Source organism: Tursiops truncatus, chromosome 19 (assembly GCF_011762595.2).
Source record: "Tursiops truncatus isolate mTurTru1 chromosome 19, mTurTru1.mat.Y, whole genome shotgun sequence".
NCBI classification, from domain to species: Eukaryota; Metazoa; Chordata; class Mammalia; order Artiodactyla; family Delphinidae; genus Tursiops; species Tursiops truncatus.
This window is the reverse complement of record NC_047052.1, coordinates 44,922,981-44,946,423: the sequence shown is the minus strand read 5'-3', so window position 1 is coordinate 44,946,423 and position 23,443 is coordinate 44,922,981. Positions and strand designations below refer to the sequence as shown.

The following is a 23,443-nucleotide window of genomic DNA, read 5'->3' as shown; positions in this document are numbered from 1 at the left end:
CACCCAGGTCCCCACAAGAGAGCTCGCAGCCAACATGAGGGAGGGAGGGACAAGAGGGAAAAGAAGCAGGGCGTGTGTGAAGGGACTGAGGACGCCTGCTGCTTTGGGCCCCCCACCCCTGGGTCACAAGAGCCTAAATGCCCCCTGGGCCCCGCCCCTGCACTCCTCCTGGTTCTGTGGTCCGGGGGTGGGGGCTGGGGGTTGCTTCCAGCCTGGGCTCCACGAGAAGGACGTGAGAGCCAGTAAGAGCATCCCGGTCCAGTCGCGTGAGCTACAGCGGAGATAAATCCCCTGCAAGCCTGCCAGGCTGGCTCACGCTGTGACCCTGCCCCTGACCAGCTCGACGTCCTGACTCCTGGCTGCGGAGCCACACACCCAAACAGGCCGGCAGGTGCCGCGGGCAGAGGCGGTGGGCAGGCAGAGGCAGTCCTCCTCCCCCCACCAGCCTGTCTGATTGTGTGCGTGTGTAGGGGGGCAGGGGCGGGGCAGCCTCTACGTACTCTGGCGTCTCTCTCCTGCTCGGGTGCCAGGTTGTCCATGATGATGAGTTTCTTCAGGTCGTCCTCGATGGTGGACTTGTAGTTCTTCCGGGGAGAGCGGAGGTCTCGGAGGGAGGCCCTCAACCGCGGCTGCCCAAAGACGTTTTTGGTGTTGCTGTCCACCTGCCTGGAATGAGAGGGTCATGGTCAAGGTCAGAGGGGTCTCGGGAGGCTCAAGCTGCTTCTCAAGGTTGTCCTGACACAGGGAAGGCTGGCCGCCGCTGGGCGAGTGACCGCAGCTTCTCCACAACATCTGGTGAAAGTGGGACAGAGGAGAGACTTGGTTTATTCTCTCGACTCGCTCATCCCACAGATGTTGCCTGGGAACCTACCCTGTGCCATGCATGTTCTTGGCGGGGGGAGGGGGGGATACAGCGGTGAACGTGAAGCGGACTCTAGTCAGAGAGACTGACAATGAATAAATGAACAAAGACAGAGACCCCATAATGTGAGGTAGAGAGAGGTATTCTGAAGAGAAATAAAGCTGGGTAAACGGATAGGGATTGCTGGGGATGGAGGCTGGCTTTTCTGAGGGGATGACATCGGAGCAGAAACTTGGAGAGGAAGGCAGGAATCCACCTGGTATGTAGAAGAGGACACAGGGCAGAGGGAACAGCAATTGTTGGGCTGTGGGGTGGGAACAGGCTCGGTGAGCTTGCGGAGCGGCGGGGATGAGTAGCTGAGGAGGAGGAGGTGAGGCCTGGGAGGCGCTGGGGCAGATGTGCTGGAACTCATGAGCCACAGAGGGGACTTGGGGTTGCATCTAGGGAGCCTCTGATGTGGTGAGTGCTAGGTCCTGATGTGCATTTTAGAAGGGTCTCAGACAGAAAAGTGACCCTCATGGAAGCAGGGAGACAGTGAGGAAGGGAGGCAGTTGTTCAAGTGGGAGACTGAGGTGGCCTGGACCAGGGGTTCCAACCACAGAAGAGGGAGAATCCCCCAAAGGGACCAGTCCCTTTGGGCAAGTGCAGGGCCAAAGGCAGCAGACCGCTGGTCTGAGTGTTCCAGGGCCTGGCACCAGATCTCCCTAACTTTGGTTTCCTCATCCACCACGTGGGGTAAGACAGCTCACACGTCACGGGGTGGCTGGGAGGATCTAGACATGAGGTACCTGCACCTGTTCTTGCTGTGGGACCCTGGGCAAGTCACACCACCTCTCTGATCCTTGGTTTGCTCATCTGGAAAACACGCTGACCTCATAGCATTTTGGGGTTTGCTGCAAAGCGCTTGGCCAGCACCTCACAGGACAGACAATGGGGAAATGAGAGCTGCTCTTAGAACTGTTTACCTGAGGCTGCCCGGCACCCCGAGCTGCACACAGTCCTCTCCTGCTGCTCCCATCCCCTCCGCTGGCTCCGCAGGCCGTCATCCCCGGCTCCCTGGCCCTCTCCTGGCCAAGGCTGGCTCCTGGGGGCTCTGTGTCCTCCACCCCTGGGACCTCCCCTGAGATCTCCTCTTGCCTTCTGATTCCGGCCCAGCCTTTGGGATCAGGTTTTACTTCCCCAGTGAAAACCAGATCCCTCCCCTGAGGTGTTGCCACTCCCCAGGAGAGAGAGAACGACAGCTAAGAGGAGCACAGCACCGGGCATGAGCCGCCAGCCCGAGGGCTCCACGTGTGCTAACCTATGAAACCTGCACAGCAGCCCTCCCTGGGAGCCGCTACTACGAGCATCTCCATTTTACAGGTGGGAAACTGAGGCACAGAGAGAGAAAGTAACTGTCCAAAGTCACACAGCCTATGAGTGGAGGAGCCAGGATGCCAGCCAAGGCCACCAGGCCTCCGAGCCCACGGTGTCACGATCACGCTTGGCGGTCACGTTTGTACCATAGAGATGGCATAGGAGAGCTGTACAGTATGTGGAATACAATCACATTTGGTTTAATAATAGGCTTTTATATGCTGAAAAAAAATTCTGGAAGAAATTATGAACGATTACCTCTGGGAAGTAGGAGTCTTATTAGGAGATGGAAAAAATGAGATTTTTACTTTTCATCTGATACCAACACCCTTCTGAACTGTCTGAATTTATTTTGCTATAATCATGTGTTATAACAATAATAATATAAAAACTAGAGCTGGCACCTAGACGTCATCATTTTGTAACTCAAGAAAGAAAAAGAATCTTTGAACCCAGGAAGAAATAAGATATCTTGGGCTCTTGAGGGGATTGAAGTCTACGTTTTTTCTCATTTTCTCAGCTGCCAGCCTTGGGATTTTAACAAAGGAAGGAAGAAAAGGTAGTAAGTTTTTTCTTGTTAGGTCGTATTCCTTCTCAAATGAGAATTCCAGGTCTAGGGTAATTCTGGCTCTGTCATTATTAGGGAAGTATGCTCTTTGGGCAAAGGAAAAGCATCCTATCCAAAAGAGAGAAATAGAGATACAAAGACAGAAAGAGACGTATATACCCCAGAGTACGTGCTGCTCCCTTGGGAGCTGGAAGGGGATTCACCCCTCCCTCTTCCCTTTTGATTTTGCCATTTCCCGGAATCCTCTGCACAAGGGGAGTATGTGACTCAGCGCAGGGCGCGCCTGAGCCCATCAACCTGGTGTGGGAGCAGGCCGGGCCTCCAGCTCATCCACCGCAATAAACCGGCGCTGTCCCCGAGGCTCCCCTCTGCGAGGGGTGTAAAATGACCTGCTGAAAACTTTAACACGTGCGCTTTCTCTACCCTGGGAGTTCTACATCTGGGAGTGTGTCCTTTAATGTGCCAGGTGTATGGGGACCCATGTGTGCCTGGTGTGTGGGGACACTTCATGGGGTCCTGTCTCTGGAGCAAACAGAATTGGCCAGCAGGGGAAGGGCGAGGCCCCACAGGGAGGGACAGTGGCATCACTGCTGCTGAAGAGAAGTGGAGTTGGTCCACATGACATGGGAAGAGGTTCGCCCAGATATGTGTCATGGGAATAAAGAAGTGGTATTTATGGTGCGAAATCATTTTTAGAAAACAAAACTCGCACACAGCTTAGCTTGGTATACTGAAGTTTACCAAAGTCTCAGCTCCAAAGGTGGATATGTGGGGATTCACTTTCTAAAAATGTTCCTCACCACAGCCCACGAGGTCCGAAACAATCTGTCCTGCCCGGTCTCAGCCCTCATCTCCTCCCACACAGGCTTCCCAAGGTTCCTTAAACATGCCAGGCATGTTCCTGCCTCAGGGCCTTTGCACTGGCTGCTCTGTCTGCCTAGAGCGCCCTCCCCGGCATTCCCCGTGAATGGCAGCTTCTCATCCATCCAGCTTGGCTCAACTGTCACCTTCTCACCTCCCCTGGCCACTTGACCTTCTGGAGCTCCCTCCCAGCCCAGGTGAGTTCCAACACGCAATCCTGTGCTACTTCTTCACTGTATCCATCTCGTGATGATTTGTTCTGTGTGCTTGTGTTTGTGGTTCCACTCCTCCCACCTGACTCAGAGCCTTCTGTATTCTATGTCCAGTGTTGGGAACAAGGCCTGCCACATTGCAGGCACTCCAGATTAGTGGTTAAATGTGTATCACATGGAACCAACCTTCCTTCCAACCAACCAGCCAACCTCCCTACCCATCTTCTTCCTTCCTTCTAACCTTCCTTACTCTCTCCTTTCTTTTTCCAGCAAGCTTAAATGACTTTTATAAAACAGGAAAAAGTATAGAGATACTTTACTCTCTATACTTTAAAAAGTCAAGCCAAAAGAACAGAACTATTCCTTCCCTGCTGTGTTTGGGTTCATTTGCTAAATTGCCTTCCCAGCTCCCAGGACCTCCAGGACTCCTAATTCTACAGCGGAAGGCTGGCTCACTGGAAGAAATCCTGCTAGAACCTTCTCCCCTGACCCTCAACTCTGTACCTACCTATCCACTGCAAGTTCCACATGGCTGACACTGTTAGTGGGCTGTTGGGACATGTCTAAAGAGAAAAAGTATGATGAAATTCAGTTTGGAGAGTCAAACTGATCATTTTTGCCCTTATTCGCTTTCTTCTGAAAGAATGTTCCAATGTATTTTCTTTTTTTTAATTTATTTTTGGCTACGTTGGGTCTTCGTTGCTGCACGCAGGCTTTCTCTAGCTGTGGTGAGTGGGGGCTACTCTTTGTTGTGGTGCGTGGGCCCCAGAGCATGCAGGCTTCAGTAGTTGCAGCATGTGGGCTCTAGGGCATGCGGGCTTCAGTAGTTGTGGCGTGTTGGCTCAGTAGTTGTGGTTTGCGGGCTCTAGAGCACAGGCTCAGTAGTTGTGGGGCACGGGCTTAGTTGCTCTGCGGCATGTGGGATCTTCCCAGGCCAGGGATCAAACCCGTGTCCCCTGCGTTGGCAGGTGGATTCTTAACCACTGCACCACCGGGGAAGTCCCCCAATGTATTTTCTAAATTGAAAATTTTAAGCAATAATTTATAATGGCATTAATTCCAGGTTAAAAAAAAAACCAAAACACCAAACTGGGCTTGTGCATCTCTGATCCATTTCCTTCTTCTCAAGATCTCTGGTCTCCATAAATGCTTAAACCTAATGACCTCTGAGGATAAAATGGACTATTCTCTGACTGCTAAAAAGAATGAGATCAACTTCTATGTACTAATACGGAACTGTCGCTGAGCTAAGAGTAAGTGAAAAAGGCTGGAGCACAGACAGGAGGTGACCACATGGATAAATAAAAAGGGGCGTAAAGGAAGCACACTCCATCACGTGTGCTCAGTCATGTTCGGAACATTTCTGTAAGGATGCAGAATGAATGAAACAATGGTTGCTTCTGGGGAGGGGAGCTGGATGGCAGGGGGCCAGGGAAGGGAGAGAGGCCTGGTTTTCACTACAAACCCTTTTGTACTAGTTTGGTTTTTATCCTGTGCATGTCTTACCTTCTAAAACACAAATGCAAAAAAACATCCAGGAGGAGGTACCCTCTCTCAAGGTTCTGACTGACAGCATCGGACAGAGCCTCTAATTTGCTCACGTTGTCTGAACTTGCATTTGCCACATTGTGGAATTAAACCACTCACGTTAGAAAAGAAAAAGGAAGACAAAAACTACAAAGAAGGCTCTGCAGTTAGGACCCGGACAACAGCAACTTCTTTCTCCCGTGACAGAAGGGCCAGGAGTGGAAGGCGACCAATGGCTCCGACTTGTCTGGGCCCGATCCCAGCTGACTTGGAGCTCTGGCCTCCAACTGGAGCGGCTCCCTTGGGGCCGGGTTAATTAAGCTAATTAGCACCACTGTCAGCCAGCCCGAGCCGGGGGTTCTGCCAACCTCGCTGGTGAGGACACTCACCAGGTCTGCATCTCAGGCAGCAGGTGGATTTTCCTGGAAGGATGGCTGGAAGAGGCCAGCGGGAGTGGGGGACAACCCTGCCGTGGGGTGGGGATGCTGCTCCTTCCGTGGCTGCACTGAGCTGGCCCCAGGGCCCCTAAACTCAAGGAAGGAGGGAGCCCGAAAGCCAGGTGTCAACCACTAGATGCCAGTGCCTGTCAGCCCAGCCGAGGCTGACCGGGCACTTCCCTATGCCTCACTGCATCCTCACGCCACCTCTGGGAGGTAGGCACTCCTGTCTTCCCCTTTGAGGCCGGGGGACCGAGGCACAGTGAGTTGAGGACACGCAGAACCCACATCGGCCTGATGCGCTGAGCCGCCCGAGGTTTGCTCATGACGAACACGGTGCTCAGTGTGCCTGGAACATGGTGACGGCGGCTCTGGGGGATGTGGGGCCTCACCCTGGGGCTGGTGCGTCCCACGGGGCTACTCTCCTTTCTCACAGCCATCACCTCCATCACCTCCATCGCTCTACTGCTGGGAGCGCTGATGCTCTGAGAGCACCGTTCTGAAACGGCGACAGCAGAGTCACATTGTGGGCTTGACTCGGGAGACTGCTCTTGACTGCAGGGGTGGTAACTGCAGCAGCAGCAAAGCTCACCTGCTGAGTGCTCACCCTCTCTCAGGCCCCAGGCTGCCCTTCACACACATTATTTCATCTCATCCCCTCAGTGGCCCTACATGAGGCAGGGCTGCCTTTTTTAAAAAAATTAATTAATTAATTAATTTTTGGCTGCGTTGGGTCTTCGTTGCTGCGCATGGGATTTCTCTAGTTGTGGCCAGCGGGGGCTACTCTTCGCCGCGGTGTGCGGGTTTCTCATTGCGGTGGCTTCTCTTGTTGCAGAGCACGGGCCCTAGGCACGCAGGCTTCAGGAGTTGTGGCACGCGGGTTCAGTAGTTGTGGCTCACGGGCTCTAGAGCGCAGGCTCAGTAGTCGCGGCGCATGGGCTTAGCTGCTCTGCGGCATGTGGGATCTTCCTGGACCAGAGATCAAACCCGTGTCCCCTGCACTGGCAGGCGGATTCTTAACCACTGCGTCATCAGGGAAGCCCTAGGGCTGCCCTTCTTAAGAATGAGGACGTTCAGGGCCTGGGTCCTCAGGCGTGACCTGGGGGTTGGCCTCCCAACCACCACTCCACCTTAAGGCAACAAACAGGCTGTTTCCTCGGGCCTGCCCCCTCCTCACTGGGCCTGCCAGCAGGGATGGGGGCCAGCAGGGCAGCAACACGCCAGCCTTTCAGTTGGGCTGAGACCAGCCTGGCGGGGAGGAGGTGCCCAGGACGGCTGAGGACGCAGGGCCACTGGTTCTGCCTCCTGCTCTGCGGGCTCCAGCCTGGCAACCCATCGGCCTAGTCGCCCCTCACCGCTAAGCCCTGTGCAGCTCAACCTCAGTGCTGGGGCCCTCACATGGATTAACTCAGGAAATCCTCACAACTGGGAGGTAGGGAGGACCGTCAGGCCACTTTAAAGAGAGGGGAACTGAGGGGTTTAGGAGCGGGTAAGCAGCCGAGTCCCACCCCGACCCCCATGCTGTTCTGCTCCTCTCCTGGTTGGGAGAAGGCAGTCCAGTAACTTCAGTGTCTTGGGACAAAGCGGTCAAAACGGGGCTGTCCAGCCATCTCCCGAGGGAGACCTGCTGGCCCGTCCCCCAGAGTTGACCAGGGCCTGCAGCAGAGGGGCCGAGGTGAGGGACCTTCCGTGGCAGGTGCTCTCGGTCCCCTCTGTCCTTCACCAGCTCGTTCTGTCTTTCGTTTAACAGACCACGTGCCCAAATCCAAGAAGTCAGTCCTCAGAAAATGCACGTCACTGCCCTGGATGCAAGCGAGTCTTCCCTGAGTCTCTCCTAGGACGAGATGCTCTGGTAGTTGTCTTTCTGGGCGTGAGTCCTGGTTCTGCCACTTGCAGCTAGGTGACCTGGGCTACACACTTCCGGCTGGGCCTCGGCCTCTTCCTCTGGAAGTCGCCGTGAGGATCAAGGGGGCCAGGTTGTACAGCCCTAGCCAGCAGCCTGGCTGAAAGGCAGCGCCCCCATGTCGGCCGCAGCCATTTTCCATTCCACTGGGGATACATTAGGTCCCTGACCAGAATCAATGAGAAAGGAGGCAGGTTTGGTAATTACTCCTTTGGGGACAATCTCATAATATGTGGTGACCTGTAGCGACAGATTATAAAACCAACAACCATAATATTTGCAGTTGTTGACCTTAACTAACTGAGTGAATTTGGGCAAGTGACTTCACCGTTCTGTACCTCGATTTTTCTTATCTGGAAAATGGGATACAAAGTACCTACACCTCATTGTTCTGTAGTGAAGATTAAATGGGTTAAAGTAGGTACAGGGCTTATGACAGTACTTGGCAGGGGAGGTATCAGAAAATGTAGGTAAATAAGTTATGCAAATGAGTTCTTTTGCCTTGGGATAAAATTTCAGCAACAGAATTACAGATTAAAAAAAAAAAAACCTTTTAGCCTCAAATAATTTAGCTGGAAGTAAAGACAATGTTTTCTGGAAAACTAGGTTAGGTGACTCAGAAGTGTCTTTAAACGACAAAGATATTGTCTCCAAAATGCTCAGGGAGAGTTTGAATAAAACAGCTTTCCGAAATGGGAGCGTGTGGACAAAAGCATGAATTCTAAATTAACATGTTATTTTATGCATGTGATTTTAAAAATGTATCTGTAACTAAATTAATAAACATAAGAAACCATGAACCTATTTTGTGTCCCCCCAGTATTTTATATATTTAGTTTACATGTTTACACAACACACATACATATGTAAAAAGCCTTCTTTGGATTTTATGTTGGGAAAGGGGGGGCTGCTGTTTCTTTACAGCTGTCATGTATCCAGGTATGTTTTCTGAGTGCCTACTGTGTATGTGCTAGGCCCTGGATGGGGCTCGGGTGTCTCTGCTCTCCCAGAACCCTCAGTCCGGTGGGCTGACAGGGAGGGAGCAAGTCTCTAGGAAACGACTGCCTGATGTGTCCTGCGACAGAGGCTGAGGAAGGGAAGAAGCGTGGGGTCAGTGGGAGGGATAAGCCTGGTGTGGGGGATGGGAGAGCTTCTTCGAGGACGGCGTGTCTGTGTTGAGACCTGAGGGGTGGTGTTACGGGTCCCCCAAGCAAAAGAGATGTTGAAATCCTAACCCCTAGTGTCTCAGAAGGTGACCTGATTTGGCAATAGGGTCTTTACGGAGGTCATCAAGGCAAAATGAGGCAATTAGGATCGACCCTAATCTAACGACTGGTGTCCTTATAAAAAGAGGAGATGTGAACACAGAGACAGGCACACAGGGAGAAGGTCACGTGAACACGAAGGCAGGGGTTGGGGTGATGCACCTACACGCCTAGAAATCCCCCAGATTGCCAGCAAGTCAACCAGAAGCTGGGAGAGAGGCGTGGAACAGAGCCTTCCTCGCAGCCCGCAGAGGGAACCAACCCTGCTGACACCCTGACTCCGACTTCCAGCCTCCAGAACTCTGGGAAAATACATTTCTGCTGTTGAGCCACTTGGTCTGCGGTACTTTTTTTTTTTTTTTTTTGCGGTACGCGGGCCTCTCACTGTTGTGGCCTCTCCCGTTGCGGAGCACAGGCTCCGGACGCGCAGGCTCAGCGGCCATGGCTCACGGGCCCAGCCGCTCCGCGGCATGTGGGATCCTCCTGGACCGGGCACGAACCCGTGTCCCCTGCATTGGTAGGTGGACTCTCAACCACTGCGCCACCAGGGAAGCCCTGCGGTACTTTTTTATGGCAGCCCTAGCAAACTACAGATGGGCAGGAGTGAGCCAGGTGGGGCTGGGGGGGACCCGGGCAGGAGGAACAGCACACACACCAGGGAAGGCCAGGGGAGCTGCCCTCATGGAGGAGCACAGTGGGGTCAACAGGGCCTGACCCTCCGGCCACCCTGAAAAGTGGGAGCCTTACTGTATTTTTGGGGTTACAGTGAGAATGAAGTGAGATATGAGTCTCATACCTTCCATTCACTGACGGAGCACCCACACAGTGCCAGGTGGCTACAAGTCAAGACAGAGTCACCTGTTTTCCAGTGGGAGAAATGAGCAGTGGAACAGAGACCAGTGATAGAATGACGGCAGGGGCTACAGAAGGCTGGGAAGGCCCGTCTGAGGAGGTGGCATTGGACCAAACCCCTCCCCTCCCCGAGACAGCCACAAGATGTGGGGAAGAGCATTCCAGGGACCAGAGAGAGCCAGTGCAATGGCCCTGAGGTCAGCCTGTACTTGGCAAGTCTGAGGAGTGGGGAGAGGCCAGGTGGCTGGAGTGGAGTGAGTGCAGGCGAGAGTGGGAGGGGATGAGGGCAGAGGGGTGACGGGGCGGGTCATGCAGGGTCCAGGTGGCATTTTAGGCAAAGCACACGGTGCCCTAGTGCCTGGTACGATGTATGTGCTCTGTAAATGTGAGCCTTCATCATTAATCCTGGGAGTGGGGCAAGCCACTGGAGGTTTTAATCAGGGGAGCGAAGGATCCAAATCTAGTTTTCCGGGTGCCCCCAGCTGTTAGTGAGGTGCGTGAACTGGATTCTCAGCTTGCTTCCCTGCCCACATCTCCAGGGATCCCGTTTCTGTCTCCTGACACCTCTCTCCTTAGGAGCTCTGTGCCAGCACACATCTGAATGGCCCCAACCAGGTCATGAAAGAGGACATCACCGAGAACAGGATGGGGGAGGGCAGATCCCCCCCCAACCCAACTGAAGAGGAGCCTTGGCCCGAGCTTCCTAGGCTCTGATCCAAGCTCCGTCCCTTCCCAGCTCTGAGCCTCTGGGCCTCAGGTGCCTCATCAGTAAAACTGGACGAATAACAGGTCCACCTCCCGGAGCTGTTGTTGAGGAGGATTCGGTGAATAAATTCACGGACGAGAGCTCGGAACCGAGACTGGCACACAGTGAGTACTCGATAAATGTTCGGTATCATCACGTTCTAACTTGGAAACACAAAAACCCTGTCTTCACTGATGACTCCTCTGCTCTCTCTCTCGCTTCACAGCAAAATGCCGCAAACCAGCTGCCTCCTGTGCTGCCCTGCCTTCTCTCCCGCACCCTGCAGTCACCTCTGTGAGGCTCAACCGACGCTCAGTTCCCGGGCTCGTCCCGCTGACGGCTCACAGTCGTCACCCCGGGCTCCTCCTCGTATGAACACTGAGGGGTCTCAGGCTGAGTCTTACACCTCCCTTCCTCTCCAGCCTCGTGCCTTTATGCTGACGACGCCCAGATTTCTCTCTCCAGCCTGACCTCTCCCCCGAGCTCCAGACTCCTTACCCGACTGCCTCCTCCACGTCTTCTAGTTGCAAACTTAACCTGTCCAGGACTGAGCTCTGAGCTCCCCTGAGCCTCCTCCCCACTCAGTCCCCGTCTCAGCCTGAGGAGAGTCCATCCATCCTTCAGGCTGCGAGACCTGGGATCATGTTCAACCTCATTTTCTCTCACACCACAGCCAATCTGCCAGCAAAGCCTGCCTGCTCCCACGTCAGAGAATCTTTCCTGAAACCGCCCCCTTGACCCACCCTGGCCTCCATCCTGCTCCAGGCCCCTCGTCTCCTGCCTGGACCATCGCAGCAGCACCTCGCTGGTCTCCCTGCCCCACGCAGGCCGTGCTCCGCACGCAGCCACAGGGACCCTGTGGACACCCAACTTAGGTCATGTCCCTCCTCTGTTCCAGATCCTCCCGCGGCTCCCCCTCACTCACAGCAGACGCCCAGGCCCTTATGTGGGGCCCACAAGACCCTCCCAGTCTGTGTCCATCGCCTCTCTGACCTCACGTGCTCACATGATCCCAGCCACACTGGCCCTCCTCCAGCAGACCAAGCATGCTCCTGCCTCAGGGTCTGTGCAGCTGCTGTTCCCTCTGCCTGGAACAGCCTTCATTTACATGCCACACAGTGCTAGCCACCATCTGACCTGCTGCATGCTTTTCTTAGTTACCCTATTTGCTGTCCGCCTCCCCAAAAGGCATCGTCAGCTCCCCGAGCTGACAGGGATCCCTGTCCGCCTGTTCACAGTTGTATTCCCAGTGTGTAGACCGGCACGGCGTCCTGATGAATGAGGGAGCGAGGTGTCACCCTCCTCCCCACCCCGAGACGCCCGAGCTCAGCTCCGGCAGTGTCTCACCGGGCGTCCAGGCACTTACTTCTTTGGGTCAGTGAAGGGGAGCGGCCGCGGTGGGGGCTCGTCTGTTCTCTTCCACCCCGTTGGATGCTTGTTGCGCACGGGCTGCTTGGAGAAGAAGGACTTGGGGACAGAGGCGGAGAGCTGGAAGGCGCTGGGCTGGGCCAGCTGTGAGGGCCGCGGGGTCTCTGCGCTGGCCGTCTTGTGAACCTGAGTGGGGTAGCCGGCCCTCGAGCTCATGTCGCTGCAATGTGAAAATGAGAGAAATAAGCCAATTCCATCCCACTTTTTGAAAAACCGATCTGTTTAAATTTCCTCTTGGGAAACAAAACTTCATTCACCCAGGAGAGATACAAGTACTTTACTGCTGTGGAAAATTCCAATACATAGATGTCTACGTGGAGAAAACGTAAAGCTGCCTTCATAGGCCCGATCCCACCCCAGGGATGCCCTTCTAGCACAGCTGGTGCCTCTATGTGAATCTAAAAAGTCACCCCCCATGGGTGGATGCTCCCACCCCGCCCCAGAGATTCCCTGTCTCCTAGGCACAACCTACACAGCTGAAGGTGGGGGTCCCACCTGCCTGTCTCTGGATGTGACCGTGGTTTACGGCTTGCTCTATTTCCTTCTTAACCCTTTCTTATGATTAAAAACACACGTGGGGCTTCCCTGGTGGCGCAGTGATTGAGAGTCCGCCTGCCGATGCAGGGGACGCGGGTTCGTGCCCCGGTCCGGGAGGATCCCACATGCCGCGGAGCGGCTGGGCCCGTGAGCCATGGCCGCTGAGCCTGCGCGTCCGGAGCCTGTGCTCCGCAACGGGAGAGGCCACAACAGTGAGAGGCCCGCGTACCGCAAAAACAAAAACACACGTGTTGGGAATTCCCTGGTGGTCCAATGGTTAGGACGCAGCACTTTCACTGCTGGGGTTCCTGGGTTAGACCCCTGGTCGGGGAACTAAGATCCCACGAACTGCATGTTGCAGCCAAAAACAAATAAACAAAGTGCATATAATCAGAAAACAGGAGCTTTTTTTTGAGGGGTGGGAGAATTGTTTTTATATATAACTGGGATTGTGCTAATAACTTGCTCTGTAACTTATGTGTTTCTTTTTTTTTTAACTTATACCTTGCCACGCCTCTTCATTCAAATATTTTTTGCGCACTACTACACGACGGACACCGCTCCAGCTGATCTAATCTAAAACCACAGCTCGATATCCCAAATGCTGGATTCCTGTGAAGTTAATGCTACAATGAACCTCACGCTGTTAACTAGGACCTGACTCGTGGGGACCCAACTGTTGATCCCACTGAGGCGAATCAGCTTGTAAAACTTTTAAATAAAATTCCAATTCCACTTCAAGTAAGAGGTCTTTAATGGGAAAATTAACGTCCTGGGAGCGCAAGTCAATAAATCCTTATTGAAGGTCAATTTAGCAATATTGAAGGGGTGGGATTCTGACTATGGCAGAATGAGGAGATTGGCAAATTCTTTCCCCCAAAGCACAAAATCGACAAAAACAATCATTTCAGCACTCTGGAAACTGACCAAGGGCATGCAAGAATCCAAGTATCGTTTATGCCTGAAAAACGGAACTTCAGGTAAGAACAGAGGGAATCTGACACTGTGGCCTGGGGGCTCTGCCCAGCTCAGTGAACAGGCAGGTTCTGCCACAGTGGAACCTCTGGGGCTGCATCAAACATATCGAAACATGCTCACTGAGAGTTTCAGAAGGAGAAGAGAGAAAGGGGCAGAAGAAAGGTTTGAAAAAATAATGGCTGAAAACTCCTCAAACTGGACAAAGAAACATTCATCTACACATCTAAGAAACTCCAACACATCCCCACCAGGATCAATATTAAGACATCATCCAGAAAAACAGGTCAAACATTAAGACAAAACCCCTGAAAGCACCAAGAGAAAAGGATTCATCACATACAGAGGAGCACAATACAATTAAGTGCCGACTTGTCACTTGAAACAATGGAATGGAATGATCTTTTCAAAGTGCTGAGAGAAAAAACTGTCAACCAAGACTTTTATGTCCAGCCAAAGTATCCTTCACAAATGAAGGCAAAGTAAAGATGTCCCCGGATAAACAGAGACTCAGAGAATTCATTGCTAGCACATCTGCCTAATAGATAATAAAATAAGTCCTTGGGCCGAAAGGAAATGACTGCAGATGGTGACCTGAATCCATTCGGAGAAAGGAAGGATCCAAGATGGTAAATCTGTGGATTAGAATAAAAAACTCTATAGACTTATGTTTCCTTATTTCTTCTTTAACTTCCTTAAACATAAGACTGTATAAGGCAATAATAACAACACTATACTGTTGGGTTAATAACACGTATGGATGTAATAATATAGATGACAAAAATAGCACAAAGGAGGGGAAATGGAATGGGGCTATATTGGAAAAAATTCTCCATACTTTATTGGAATTAAGTTAGTATTATCTGAATTACACTGAAAAGGCACGTACTATAACAACTAAAAAAAAATAGTCCAAAAAATCAAGAGGAATCCAAATGCTGCCTTAAAATGCATTTATTTAACACAAAAGGCAGCAGTAAAGGAAGAAAAGAGGAGCAAGAAAAACAGTAAACATACAGAAAACAAAGAGGAAAACGGCAAATATAAATCCAATCATTATCAGTAACTTCATTAAATGTGAATGCTGAAACACCCCAATTCTAAGGCAGATTGTCAGACTGGATTTAAAAAAGCAAGCTCTGACTGACTTATATATACTTTCTATAATTCAGCAACATCTACTAACAGGCCCAAGGTTGCACATTGGTGGGGGGATGTCCAGGGAGCCATGGAGCATGTAACATCGGGATTGGACTTTGTCTGGGGTGGTCAGGGGCTTCCCCAACGAGGCAACGGTGTCTGAGCTGAGAACTGAAGGAGATACAGCCTTACTTAGTCTAACAGATCTGACCTCCCAGACATCCACACCACAGAAAAGCCCAAGGATTGTCACTGCAGTGCTGTGTGTAATCAAGAAAACATGGACATGGACTGAATGTCTTTTAACTGGGGATTAACAGATTGTTCCAAGCACATACATATGATCAAAACCTATGCAGCCAGTGCGAAGAATGAGGTCAATTTCTGTTTATGGGTGAGGACAGATGTCTGAGCTACAGTAAGTGGAAAAAAGCCATTGTGTAAAGCATGCTTTTTCTTCTCTTAAAATGTATATATAGGGGGCTTCCCAGGTGGCACAGTGGTTAAGAATCCGCCTGCCAATGTAGGGGACACGGGTTCGAGCCCTGGTCCAGGAAGACCCTACATGTCATGGAGCAACTAAGCCTGTGCGCCACACTGCTGAGCCCGAGCGCCACAACTACTGAAGCCTGCGTGCCTAGAGCCTGTGCTCCGCAACAAGAGAAGCCCGCACATGGCAACAAAGAGCAGCCCCCCCCAGCTCGCCGCAACTAGAGAAAGCCTGCAGGCAGCAACAAAGACCCAACACAGCCAAAAATAAATAAATAAATTTATTAAAAAAAAAAGTATGTATACTATATGATTACTGGGCTTTTTTGGGGGGATCTTTTTATGAAAAGGAAATGTACACTTTTTTCCTCCACTGTGGGTCATGAAATCAACTTAGTGGATCTTGACTGTTACTAAGAGGAAAATAAAAAAGAAATAGACTAGAATGAAAAACTTCAGTGCACCTCTTGTGAGGTAAGGATAAGTGGTTTTGTGAAACCTTATTCTGGATGTCCACGCTGGATTGTAGTATAAAATGCTTTTCCTGTTTTGGGTAATGGCCAAAAATATGTGAAAGATCTGGGCTGGTACAGGTTTGGAGAAAAATCTCTGGGGGAGTGTACACTAACTGATTACCTCTGGAGATAGTAATGATGGGGGAAATGAAACCATATAAAAGGTGCAGGATAGGAAGGAAGTGTCCTCTGACACCTCAGTCTCCTTCGAGGCAACCTTGCCCCTCCCCCTTTCTTCTTTTTCCACAGAGAGCCTAGTACGCACAAGCACAACCTTCCTTCGTAACATAAATGGCAGCCTATCCTGAGCTTGTTCTGCACCTGGCTTTAACCTTAACACGGCGCTCTGGAGACTTCTCCGTGTCAGTCCACACAAGCCCCTCTCCCTTCAACAGCTGCAGAGGGCCCACTCTACGAATATATCCTAATTGATTTTCACCCTAACTTTTACTTTCTACGGTACGTATTTCTCTACCTTGTCATCAGGCATGTTCAGCTTTTACGAGCTGAGAAAAACAAGAGATGATTGAAAAAAAAAGGAAGGGAATAAGATGAACACGCTTTGCCTCTGTGTCTGCCAGCTGGCTCCAGCCATTGCCTCTTTTGGGAGGGGTTCGCCCTCTCCTCAGGCCTGTGGCCGGCACTGGGTGTCATGCTAATCCCATTACCCTGTAAATGAAGGCTGACTGTACTCATCCTTAAGGAAGGTGACCTGGCTGGCACCCAGCCCAGGGCACAAATCCTGAATGGCTGCCGCCACTTGTCTGCAATGGGTCTGGGGTAGGTCTGCGATCTACTTCTGGCCAGTGAGACATCAGGTGTGTGAGTGTGGACTGTGTGCTAGGGGACTTCTGGGGAAGATTTCTTCACTAGAAAACTAACACAGACCACTTGCAGCAAATATCCCCCGTTCTTCCACTGGACACTGTGACTCTCTGGTTGAATGACAGCCACTTTGAGGCTGTGAGGGGAGCCAGTCTATAGGAGTCCTCAAGTCAATGAATTACCCAGTCGTGGGGCCCTTCCTACCTTGTGCCTTCACGTTCTGAGAGATAACAGACTTCCTCCCATTGAGCTGGGATTTCTTGTTGCTTGGAGGCAAAGGCATTCCCGTGACTTCCCCTGTTTTCAACCTCTACCAACCTCAGGAATGGCTGGTGTCCCCCACACAGTAGGGCAACAAAAAACTATTCTGAATATGCTGTGCCTCTTGACCCGGCCCTCTGAGGTGGGCGCCCCTTCTCACACGTCCCCTGGACCACGAGTACAGGGTGGAGCTCTTACCCCACCTGCCAATCACTTTCCTTCTGAAGCACCGGTGAGGCCAGGTGCCCTCCCCGGGCCTCAGCTTGAAACACGAAGCAGCACCTCGTGGTGGATGAGAACATGGGCCATGCTGCTCCCCTGACACACTGTGCTCTTTGCTCGAGCCCCTTCCCCTCAGCGAGCCTCGGTTTCCTCCTCTGAGAATTGAGGCAATGACAGCACCTGCCTCACAAGATCATTATGTGCACGGTGCTCAGCACAGGCCCGGGCACCGGGGCGTGCTCCCCGAGCTGCAGATATACAGGGACGTGGTGCGTCCAGGGGCTAAAAGCCTGGGCTCTGGGCTCAGCCAGGACTGGCGGGGGCGGGGGGCATCCTGCTCCGACCCCACCCTCACCCAGAGAGGCTGTGCGTTTATCTGTGTTGTATCTCAGAGGAGCAGTTAAGATTTTGTTGGAGTAAAAGGTTCTGTGGCTTACAAAAAAAAGCTAAAAAACTGTAGGCTGGATGGAGAAATCGCACAGCTGCCTGGGCATGCGTGATGCTTTGGTCTCTTCACCCCCAGGGACGCTGATGGGTGGGCCCAGGGTGGGCAACAGGCACAAAGGGAGCTGTGCCCTTGCCTTTAGGAGGAAGAGCAGTGACGGAGCAGGTGGCAGTGATGGTGGTGACCGCGCTGAGCCTGTGAACACGGCCAGGCCCTGTTCTAAGCATCTCACAGGCATCACTTCATCTAGTTGCCCCAGCAACCCCACGAGGCAGAAGCTACCACCTCCCGCAAGTTCCATGTGGGGAAACCGAGGCCCAGAGAGATTAAATAACTTGCCCCCAATAACATAGCTGGCCAGGGATACAGCCAGGATACAAAGCCAGGCAGTGTGGCTCAAGAGACACTGTGTTTAACCACCAACCTATACTTTCAATGACAACGGTAGTCATGATAAATACACAATACATGAAAATAAAACCAAACAGCAGCTGATATATGTGGACCAGCTATGTCTCAGGCCCTGTGCTAACTACTTTAAACACATGGTGTAGGTTCATCTTCGCAGCCTTGGACCACAGAGCGCATCTTCACCCCCATTTTACAGAGGAGGAAACTGAACCTCAGAGGAACTAAGGAGCCTGGTGGAGATCACACCGTTGGTGAGTGGTGGAGCTGTGACCTGGACACAGGCAGCCAGAGGCCAGAGGCTGGGAAATCACACTGCTCACCCAGGTAACCCCAGGTGGACCCCTGTGGGGCCTTAACTGCTGGACTGATCTCGCCCTCTCTCCCAGGTGTCTGGCAGGGGCGTGAGAGTTGAATCAGTCCCTGCACATGGCTGGAATTATCAGGCTCAGTGTAGGAGCCATATGCAGCAACATTCTGCCCTGCAGCCTGTGAGCAAAAACAGTAGGTCTTCAGGAGGTGGAAGCAGAGATGACATGGGAGAAAAACTCACTGGCACAAAATCGATGCGGAATCCAACCACCACTGGCCACCTCCACCAACCACCGCGCACCTGTATCGTCACAGCGGCCTCCTCCTGCCCTCGCCCCAAACACAGCCAGAGGGAGGCTGTGAATGCCTGAGTGCAACCACCGCCCTCCTCTGCTCAGGGTGAGTCAGAGCTCTCCCCTGGTCCACAAGGCCCCACACCATCTGTGCCGACCCCTCTCTGCCCTCAGATCCTCCCACTCTGCCTCTTGCTCACGCTGCTCTGGCCACATGGAAGCTGTTCCCCAAACACACCAGAAACCTTCCCACCTCAAGGCCTTTGCACTCCTCCCTGCCCCAGCCCCAAGATCTCTGCAAGGTTCCCTCCTTCCCTTGAGTTCCTGGAGATGGCCTGCGTTCCTCTTCCCAAGCTGACTGCGACTCTCCGAGTAGGTCTGTTGCGTGACCCCGGCTTCCTAGCCAACAGAGGTGGGGTTGGCCCCAGTGGATGCCAAGGCCCTCACATCACCTTTCAGGGCTATGCGCCCAGAAGGGTATCCCGGAGACCGCAGCCCCACCCACGGAAGCAAGGCCACGTGCTTCCTGCCTGCCTGGGAACACCCGGCGATGTCGGCTCCACATGGGGCGGAGAGCCTCTCAGTGCCTTTAAACAGCTCTTGACAAACTGCTCAGGAAGCCCAGGAAGCTTTGGAGTGTACGCTGCCTCGAGAGAGGGCGGGGGGGTGGGTGGGGGGCAGGTGGCTGCCCGCCTGGGATCACTCAGCCCATCGCGATGCCCACAGCAGGCACTGGCGCCTGGCACTGTGCCTGGAAGCCGGGCTCCCATGACGAACGTCTCGGGGGAGAGTCTGTGAAGTCAGTGGAATCATCCACGGGCACAAGCTGCTACAGGCTGCGGTGGCTTCCACGGAGAGGGCTGCAGCGCAGGGAGGGAGTGGGTAGGGGATTTGGGCATGGCAGGGCCCATCCCTTTCCTGGCAGTCCTCGCACTATGCCGGTGAACTCAATCCCCGCCCACCCCTGAAACAGTCCACTTTCCCCCCGAGTAGCCCAGGGTGATCTACTTAAAACATAAGTCAGATTATGTGCTCCCATGGCTCCCACGTCCCTCAGAATCAAATCCCAGCATCCGCCCGTGGTTGGTAAGCCTGCCAGAGCTGGGCCCCTGCCCACCTTGCAAATCAGACCTCTTGCCTTCCTTTGGCCTGTCTGGCCACCAGAGCATTTCCAGAGCACTGCAAACGAGTTTACCTTCAGGGCCTCAGCATTTGCTATTTTCCCTGCCTGGATCACTTCCATGCTTCCTGCAAAATATCACCTCCTCCTAGAGGCCTTCTGGGACCTCTGCCCGGTTTGGTTTTCTCCCCAGACCTTATCTCCACCTGGCATATTAATATTACACGGTTGCTCAGTTGTCTGTCTGCCTCACTCTCTCTCCAGGAGAACATCAGCTCCACAAAAGAGGGCTCGACTTTGCCCCCTTCTGTATCGCCGTGTTTGGAACGGTACCCGGCACACAGTGGGTGCTTTGGTGTCAGGGAATGTGAGAATAACATTCCTCTCAGGCCTGCCCAGCCCTGCTCTCCTCTTCTCTCTCAAGAATCTCAACATTCCCCATCTGCAGCAGCCTCCCGACACTGCAGCAGACACTGTCCTGGACTCTTGCCTCCCTCCCTCCTTAGGTCCTGGTGCTGCCACCTGTTGACACATCCACAGTTGCTCTGTCCTCTAGTCAAGGTCCCCTTCCTTCTCACTCACATCTCGGCCTCAGACCCATCCCTGAGACTTCTGCAATTGCGCCTCCAGCACCATCTTTCAAAACATCTATCTCCCTGCATTATCCTTTCTGCTGAAGCCTTTCCTTGCTGCCCACAGCTCTTAGGATCAAATCCAAACTCTGTAATGTGGCTGACAGCGCCTTGCGTGATCTGGTCCCTGCCAACCTCCCATCAGCTGCCCCCCTCAATTTCTATACTTGACCCAAGGGGCCTGTGTTCAGTGACCTGATGGCACCCACCCTCCTCCCCACCCCAGGGCCTTTGCACATGCTACTCCCTCTCATAGGGATGCCGTCTCCACACATCATCTTTCCTTTTTCTCTTTTAAAGAAAACATTGTAAAATAGCCCACATAGAACAAAGTGTACAAAACATGTATGTACAATTTAACAAACACTTACAAAGCAAACACCCACATAACTGCATCAAGAGTATATCATCGGTCCCCCTGAAACCACTTCACCTGCTCCCTCCTCCTTATCCCTCTCATCTGTGGCAGAAATGACACCTCCTCAGGGGAATTATCCCTGCCCCCCAACCCCCCGCCTAGATTAGACACCCCCTCCAGTCCCTGCACCACATCCACTCTCAGATCCCAGGAGGTCTCCCTTCAAGGCTTTCCCCTAGCATAATTGATTCATTGCTTTTGTAATTATTTGCTTGCTGTCTCCCCTGGCACCCTGTCAGTGCCAGGACGGCCGGGGTCCTCTGCGGCAGAGGGCTGAGCATTCAGTAGGCGCCTTCTGTATGAACGAACGCAAAGTGCTGGGCTACAAAGGGCCTGGAAGTAGACACAAGGGCAGCTATGGAGCGCTTGTGCCTCTCTTTGGGGAGCCAAGGCTGGGCAGCAGGTTGTCATTCCGACTCGGCCCCAGGGAATGGACGGATGACAGCAGATGCACAGGGCTGCTGGGCTGCCCTGAGCAAGGGGCAGTGTGGCTAGCGGCAGGCAGAGGCACGTGTGGGCACAGGTGCTCAGTGACCTGCTGGGAACTTGTACCTACTGAGCACAGGTGCTCAGTGACCTGCTGGGAACTTGTACCTACTGAGATGGGAAGATTCTGGGAGGACTGGCAGGGTGAGGTGGGACCTGCACATCTTCTCTGCCTAGAACACTCTGCCCTCCTAGTTTCCAGTAGCTTACCCTCTTTCCTTTAGGAAAGCACCTCCCATACTGGGTCAGGCCCCTCCTTTGGGCTCCCACACCCTGAACGCTTCCCTCACCCTGGCCCTGACCACTATGGGCTGTCACTGTCTGGGGAGGGATATGTCTCCCCCATTGACTTTGAGCCCTCACTAAGGCCCTGGCGCTGTCCCTAAATAAAGTGCTGATGCTCAGGTTCTTAGGTAAGACAGAGTCAGGCTTTTAGTTAGGGACAGCGTCATGGCCTTAGTTAGGGACAGATTCAGCGTCTTAGGGATAGATTCAGGGCCTTGGTTGGGAAAAGCATCAGGCCCTTAGTTAGGGAGAGCGTCAAGCTTTAGTTAGGGACAGCTCAGGCCATTAGTTAGAAACAGCTCAGGTCCTTAGTTAGGGACAGCATCAAGGCCTTAATGACAGAGTCAGGGCCTTTCTTACGGACAGCGTCAGAGTTTTAGTTAGGGACAGCTCAGGCTGTTAGGGACAGTGTCAGGGCCTTAGCTAGGGACATCGACATGGCCTTAGTTAGGGACAGTGACAGGGCCCCCATTTCACAGATGAGGAAACTGAGGCCCAGAGAGGTTCAGTAATTTGCCCAAGGCCACACAGCCAAGACAAGGCGGTGTGGGGTGGCGCTCAAACCCCAGTGGGCTGACTCTGGAGTCCACGTTCTCATCTACCATGAACACATTTGTTTCTTTAAATCAACTCATTTAATCTTCCTTAATTTGTCCAAGGCAATATCTGTAAAATCAGGGGATGGGTTGATAACACTTTTCCTAATATCCATTTAAAATAAAACATTTTCCTCCCCACACCACCCAAATCACCTCAAGCACCCCATTTTGGGAAATGCTGCTTCACACTAAAGCCTGGTTGCCTAGGAGAAAACTTCAGGAAGCAGCTTTAATGAGTAGATAAGAATGATTTGCAATTAGCATCAATTGTCTGTATGCAAATTAAAGCTCCCAACCGCAGGGCCCTCTTTTGTAGCAGGTTCCTCTCCCATTTTATTCCCTTCATTTCTGGGTTCAGCAAATCCTTCTCTCAGACGCAGAGTAATTTTATACCCACCCCGCTGCCTCAGACATAGTCTACTCCCCAGCACCGCTGCCTTTATATCACAGACTCCAAAACCTTACAGCTACGGAGCCTTACTGACATGGGCCTGTGCCCAACACGGGGCCTACCACAGCCGGGACCTGGGACCCGCAGAGCACTGAGGCCCTCTCGGTGGGCGCACTTTGACATCTGTCTCAGTGATGACCTGATTCTACTCTGTCTCCCTCAACAGATGGTGGGTGAGGTGAGGGCTGGGGGCCTCGTCTGAATTTGCTCGTTACTTCTCCTTAGCTCTCAGCGTAGTCCCTGGGACACAACAAATCCCTGAGAAATATTTGTGAATGAAATGAATGGATAAATAAATGAATGAGCTGTTCAAAAGAGTCCGTGAGTTCAAATGATTAACATCTATCTGTCTAGGGAGGCTGGCTCAGACAGAGACCTAACTCCCTGGGGCACCCTTTCTCTCCACCCTCACCCTTCTCCTGGCTCCTGACTCCAGGGGGACCAGGGCCACAGTGAGGGAAAGCACTGACAGACGGACACTCTCAAATACCGTGGTTTCCAAGTCTGTCAGAGGGTAAGCAGCCCCTTGGTCTTAGAATCTAGTTAAATACTTTAACTTCTACAACAGCTAAACTCCCTCACGCTTCTGCATATTTTCCTTTCCGATCAACACCTGTCTCTCCAATATTGGCTTTCGAGTGTCAAGCAGCAGAACCTGAATTTGGTAACAAGAGAACCGCCGCTCGGTCATGAGATCCTTTAAGGAGGTAGGGAGCAGCGCTCAAACCTTCTCAACAGAGCAGACTGGATTAAAGGGCTTTGCACGGCCAGGCTAGGAACTGCTAGGGAGATTTTTGCTTCACCTTTTTAAAATATATAGATATTTCTGTATAGTCAAAGACCCAAGTCCACTGTGGGTTGTGGTCAAGGAGGTCTGAGGCCACCGCCTGGGGGCACGTGTCCTGTGTGGAGAGAGGCGCAGGTCTGGGGACGGGCCAAGGTGTCAGGAAGCCAAGGGAGATGAAGGCCCCTAATGGAGGCCCTGGACACGGGCTGGCCCTGCTCAGGTGAGGT

General features: G+C 52.6%; 1 protein-coding gene across 16 annotated transcripts in view; it reads right to left on the bottom strand.

The window, feature by feature from the left end:
* The window catches only part of SIPA1L3 (signal induced proliferation associated 1 like 3), a 235,772-nt gene that overhangs the window by 14,035 nt on the left and 198,294 nt on the right, over nt 1–23,443 (bottom strand). For all 16 annotated transcript variants that reach the window (XR_004523304.2, XR_004523302.2, XR_004523305.2 and 13 more), the window contains 2 exons: nt 11,955–12,176; nt 501–666 (listed from right to left, as the gene is read on the bottom strand). Coding sequence is in view for 12 of the 16 variants with exons in the window: in XM_033844840.2 (XP_033700731.1) it covers nt 501–666; nt 11,955–12,176 (388 nt within the window). In the remaining 4 variants the exon portion in view is untranslated. The remainder of the gene's footprint in view (nt 1–500; nt 667–11,954; nt 12,177–23,443) is intronic.